The sequence below is a fragment of the Hakea prostrata genome, chromosome 5 (assembly GCF_041222555.1).
Source record: "Hakea prostrata isolate BN-2017 chromosome 5, UWA_Hpros_2, whole genome shotgun sequence".
In the NCBI taxonomy this organism is placed as follows: domain Eukaryota; kingdom Viridiplantae; phylum Streptophyta; class Magnoliopsida; order Proteales; family Proteaceae; genus Hakea; species Hakea prostrata.
The window spans coordinates 2,906,758-2,912,757 of NC_142604.1; the positions used below are offsets into that span (position 1 = coordinate 2,906,758).

The 6,000-nt window shown below is 34.8% G+C and overlaps 1 protein-coding gene across 4 annotated transcripts; it reads right to left on the minus strand.

The window, feature by feature from the left end:
* Window positions 1-615: 615 nt before the first annotated feature.
* LOC149014412 (Thioredoxin superfamily protein) lies at window positions 616-5,081 on the minus strand. 4 transcript variants are annotated; one of them, XM_089155996.1, is made up of 10 exons: window positions 4,726-5,081; window positions 4,020-4,066; window positions 3,642-3,756; window positions 2,918-2,962; window positions 2,768-2,827; window positions 2,582-2,677; window positions 2,099-2,280; window positions 1,581-1,675; window positions 1,419-1,442; window positions 616-730 (listed from the first exon to the last, which is right to left on the minus strand). In XM_089155996.1, exons 1-7 carry the CDS (start codon window positions 5,032-5,034, stop codon window positions 2,161-2,163), a joined length of 792 nt encoding a protein of 263 aa, XP_089012122.1. In that variant the 5' UTR covers window positions 5,035-5,081; the 3' UTR covers window positions 616-730; window positions 1,419-1,442; window positions 1,581-1,675; window positions 2,099-2,160. The 4 variants fall into 4 exon arrangements, with proteins under 4 accessions (XP_089012122.1, XP_089012121.1, XP_089012123.1 ...); XM_089155995.1 differs by lacking the exons at window positions 1,419-1,442; window positions 1,581-1,675 and adding an exon at window positions 848-941; XM_089155997.1 differs by lacking the exon at window positions 1,581-1,675.
* Between the last annotated feature and the right edge of the window lie 919 nt (window positions 5,082-6,000).

The window sequence follows — 6,000 nt, forward strand, 5'->3', positions numbered from 1 at the left end:
CTAATTTAAATTTTACGAAGGTTCTATTCCATTATTGCTGAGAATACTAGACAACTCAGCAAAATATAGTTTCTAATTAGGATTAGTTATTCTACATTCAATGGAGCATGGAGAGCAAGTACAAGCACTCTATAAAACTCTATTATAAATATGTAATAGGCTGTTGTCAACAGATACCTAATGAATTATTGATGATAAAGTTTATTTTTGAGTATACTCTATAGTCTCTTGGCACGAGTGATAAGAAGGTTAGGGCCTTGCTATGAGAACTAAGTACCAAGTGCTAAAGGAGCCTTGCTGTCGAGAGCTAAATCCATCTATCCGTTGTCCCTTCTTCTCTTGCTTAAACCATGCCCGTGTTGGAGCTGCTGCTGTTTGATTGAACGAGGCCTTCAAACTGCGATCAACTCCTCCATCAAGCTATTGATGTATTGAACTATTGCTGTCTTCCACTGGTGCCTGATCGGATTTCTACAATCTGATTTTTGGCCATACACCTTAGACTTCTAATTCTATCTTATTTCTAATTCATTGCTTTGTGGGTTTAAATGGGGCCAAGTCATCCGTATCTTAGCCTTACATTAGATATAATGTTTAAAAAATAAAAAAAGGAAGAAGAAAAAACCTGCATTGGTACTGTATTCATCCTTTAAATAGGCACTATGTTATACAAGCAACTGAAGTCCAGTTGGTACCCACCCACCCATGAAACCTTGAGGAGTCCACCTCCCTGCATCAATGCCACACAACACACAAAACTTCAGCAAACAGAGCAGCTGGTAACTAAGATACAAACTACTCAGAAAGTTACTGTCAGCTGTCTCTAAGGCTAATAGCTTCTGCTAACATTAAAGGGCTTCTAGAGTAACCAACAGCTCAGACTAATGCTTTCACCCCTCTTCTTCAAGGCTACGGCATCAATTTCACTTTTCTTTCATTATCTACAACACAACCCAATTATCAGAGTCTAAGTATGTGACTTGGAGCACAAAACCTACAGTATAAAACCAAGTTTTTCAGTGGATATAGTTATCTTGCATTGCCAAAATCAATGTTTTCATCAAAGATCATATATTAAGTTTCACACAATACATACGGACAAAGAAGCGCTTATGGTTGTAAATAATGCTAGAGAAGTGAGAAGTTTTATTCAAAATTCTGTAAGAATAATGAATCCCAAACTAATAAATAGAAGTAGATTTTCACGAGGTATTCGGGCAGCAATATGATGCAACTTTTCTTCAAATCAAGCTAGAGTGAAGGTAATTTATTGGACAGAAACAGATACAATTTCAAATTTTAAGCTGAACTATTGAACAAAAAATCAGCCACAGATAGAAGAGAGTTGCGTAAATGATCTAAAGAGCAGCTCGTTTTCAATTGAAATACCAGCTAGATACTTGGGTTTAGACACTTACAAAACATCCAGGATATGGTGCTTCCTGCAAAAAGATTAGAAAGGGCTGAAACAAAGCAAGTATTTTTGGGGCCTAAGTTCTAGGATACTACTAGAGCGGGAAATGAAGGGGTGGGAAGTTAGAGCACTGCAAAGAAAATTTACAGGATACAGTACTTACTACCTGTATATTGGATGTAAGAGGTCAGTGTAGGACTGAATAGGGCAATATGTAGCAAAACTAAAATTCTCCTGGAACATTGCCTTCTCTCTCCATGGCTACATGCCCACCCCCCCCCCCCCAAAAAAAAAAATAATAATAATAAAAAATTTATAAGAACAGATCTTATATATCAAAAACAGCCACATCTTGAAGATGAAGTAAGCAACTATCTAATATATTGCTGCCAAATGAACAGAATCTGAATCATTTTCTGGTAGTTTTTCATATTAAACCCTAACCAACAACTTGAATTAATTTTGTGGGCATGTTGATCAGCTCAATTTCTTTTTATTATTATTATTATTATTATTATTATTATTATTATTTTTATTTTTTTTTTTTTTGGGGGGGGGGGGGGGGATACCTTATAGACAAACATTGTTATTTGACAGATATACTATAATATCTATTATATTGCTAATGATGTCTAGAAGGTAATAGTCAGTTGAAAAACTGTTCAGAAAGAAGGTATTACATACCAGTTATCAAATAAAGCAATAGGAACTGAACGTATTGGGGGAACAGTAATTACAGCCAACGTTCATGCAACTGGAACTTTGCAGCAAATATTGAGGATTTCATCCAAGGAGGCATGATCTCCTGTTCCTTCATCTTTCCTTGCATACACTAATTGCTCCCCTTTGAAGATAAGCATTCCTCCCTAATAAACAGAATGAATAAAAGGTTGTAGTCTTTGGTTTTTCTTTAAAAGAAAAATAGTTTCCTTATTGAAGCCACCCCCAAAAAAATATTAAAGAGAACTTTTCGAAGAACCAAACAAACTATTTATATTTTTGGTTTAAAATGTCCATTTAGCAGTAGAAGCATATGAAATGGCAATACAGACTTTAACAAGTGGAATATATATCCAATGCAGCCAAAGCAAAACCCAATTACAGGTAAAAGCAAAAGAATTTGCTACACAGCCAAAAGAGGTGGGTATGGAAGAAAGAAGGAAAGACCTGTTGCAAGACACTACTTCTATCATCTGGTGTGGCTTCCATTGTATAGTTCTTCACAGCTTTCTGCAGTGACTCAAACCTTGAAAACACTTTACCCTGTTGAATTTCGGTTATGCACTATTTAGAAGCAAATTTCTCTTCAAACACCATGGAGAACTACTAGTTATTCTCAGAAAGAAAATTTACACTGGCTGGGTTGAAGAATGTGCGGCCAAAGCCATAATATAAGCCCAAAACATTATATGCCTGCGAGGAAAAGAAACTGGTAACAATATACACTTTATGATTACAATAATGGACATAAAGTAATCAAAAACTCAATAACATATCTGTTACCTTCCGGTCGGGATCAGCATACAGGCAATCCAATGGAAATGGTAGCTGCCAGATAACATCACACAGAGTGACTTTGTGGGGAAAAAAGAAAGAACCATTAACACTGTAGATAAGCACTTACAACAGCTTCTCCAGATAAACCCCAAAAAGAGAAACCCAGTAAGTGGATACACCAATAAACTTGATTATCAGAGTTTGTGAGTTCTTATGGGGCTCAATCTGCCAGTGGTGATTCTCACACCAAAAAATACGAAAAGAACATATACTTAACTTTCATCTCAGTAAGAACCTTAGAAAGTTCAGTCACGTGAACTTAAAACATCTCTCCAAGCATAGGCAGAAATCCATCTCTGCAAAGTCTATAGGTTAACCTCTGGGCAATCTGAACCTTGCTTACTTGGTCGTTGCCTGTGTTTTGTATATCACCCATAAATTATCCAAGTGTCTAGTTGCAGAGGGGCAACATATTCATCTACCTTCCTAATGTTGTGAGAAAAAATAATCTGTACTTTTTCCCATCCATATCATCCATAGACCATAGATAGAGGTTTAGTGATAAAATATAGAGAAAGAAATTTATCCTCTCTCTCTCTTATAGTGGTTCGGGTTGGGTACGGAAGAGAAATGTTTTCCACCAACGGTAGTATGCATGTGCTTCAGTGCTTCATTGTAAGTGAGGAATTAAGTTACCATGCATAATTGAAGTGGGACAATTTATTAGTACCCGTTCGGCTAGTAAACGAGCTTTGTCAGGAGTTCCAACGCCAACAGCAATTAATTTTACACCAGCTGTATCAAATCGAGGTTTGAACTCTTTGAGTACAGAAGCAAGTTCCCAGCTTCAAAGATGAAAATTAAGGATTGGGATTAGAAAACACAAGCAAATTGTGATTTAAGGCTCTGTTTGAATGCCAAGAAAAAGAAAAAGAGAAGAAAACAAATAACAAGACAAAAATCAAATTTGTGTCAATTATCTCTCATCAATTTTAATTTATTATTATAGTTATTTTTTCCCCTCAACATCCAAAAAGAGTCTATGGCTAAAGTTTTATTTCTTGTTTGAGTGGCAAAGAGTAGTGAAAGACTAAAACTTCCGACTAACCAGCAGGGACAGCCAAAGTGCCTCAAGAATGCAACCACAGCCATTCCCTGGAAAGAAGAAAGGAAGATAGTGTAAGAAAGTGGGAAATATTGTGCCATTACAATATTTTGCAATATATTAGAAGTGAAAATGGCGTGAACTAGGTTCTCCTTCACTAAGCAGAGTAGCAGGTCATCTCCTTGTTGAATTAATACAATATCACATCTTTTTACCGCAAAAAGAAATGAGTTTTCAATTCCTTTTAAAGGGGGGGCGCTCAATCAACGAAATTCAATGTGGATGGAACACTCCCAACACTTACTAGGACTATTTGAGTAGTCAGTGAATGATGGTTCGGTATTAAAAAAATGATAGACTACAATAAGTCAGCGCAGAATAAACACCACAAATCTAACAAGTATATAAAGGAAAATTACCTGCGAATTAGAAACCCAGTTACTACAAGCAAGGACAACTGTTAGAAGGAAATCCTTGAGCTCGAGCTCCAGAAACTAAGTAATTCCCATAATATGCACCATATCTATATTCTAGAACCGGACATGTTCAATAAACGAAAGAAAATATGCCACTTAGAAGTCTATAACCATACCATCTTTCAGATGAGGGCAGAGAACAATCAAATTTATTTCACAACAGTTGGAACTGGAATTCTAAGCTGGGAAGAAGCCAATAGAAAATTTGTATACAGCAACGAAAAAAGAGATACCTCTTTCTGGTCCCATAGATCCTTAAACATGACATTTTCACCAGACGCAGTGTAAATATCAACATCACCGAGGATGTTCCCAATGCTTTCGCTGAAACCAGATAAAGAAGCCCTTGCAACGAATGGTTTTCTGCCGCACCTCAATTTTGCCGGATGGAGAGTGGTGACGCATGACCCAGTGACGAATTTCGCGGGAGAGCAAGAGAGAGAAAAGTTTGAGATTGAAGAACAGGTAGGGGCACGGAAGCTGAGACCAAGAGATTGTTGAAGAAACGGTGTTTGCGCAGAAAGGTGAAGGAAGGCCGCCATGGCGTAACAGCACGTTCGCTCAATCCTTTCGAGTTTCGACCGATCAATCGGATTTGATTTAAGTGAAAAAAATGAAGAGAAAATTAGCTATTTTAAGTTTTATCTTTACAAAATAGTCATTCCATGTTTCACTCAGGGTGAGTTTATTTTAAAAATAGTGATTTTCTTTTTCTTTTTAGACATTTTTAAAATTAAAAATAAACCGTAAGATATAAGAGTGAAAATATTCAAAAGATCAGAAACAAAATAGACAAAATATTTATTTTTCTTCTTCGGTTAGTTCTAACTTCTAAAGGTAAAAAAATATAACTGATTTTAGTATTTTATTTGGGTCTTTTACATAAGTATTTTCTATCCAATATGTTATGCAAAAAGAAGAAGAAAATTTATTATTTTAAATAATTTTAAAAATATAATTTTTTTAATTAATTTTGTTAAGTGAAATATTGAATGATTATTAAAACTTAAAAATGATTAGTCATATAATTTTTTTGAAAATGAATAGTAAATATTTTAGCACATACTAGTGATGCAGTAACTCCACCATTCCATTGATAAATTCACGAAGAATTCGTTCAATTCGAATTCGTACTTTTTTGTCCAATTATCTTGTCCCTATATATATTTTTGCCAAAACCTATTTTCCTATTTTGGACCCAAACAAATACTTTTTCTAAAAAAAAATTTCGGAAATTTATGAATATGTATTTTTTATTTTATTTTATTTTGAGACAAATAATTTATAGATATATCTCAAATGCTCAAAGAATTAAAAGAACATTATTAGAACCTGAGTTTGGTAAAAAAAAAATTGTTCTTAATAAAACCCCTTATATAGCAAATAATGTTTTTATATGTCAACAAATGATTACACAAATTCGATACACTAAGAATAAAAAAAAAAAAAAAAATTTTTTGGGGGGAGGGAAAAGGGTGGGGTGTTTTTGAAAAAATTGGAAGGGAAAA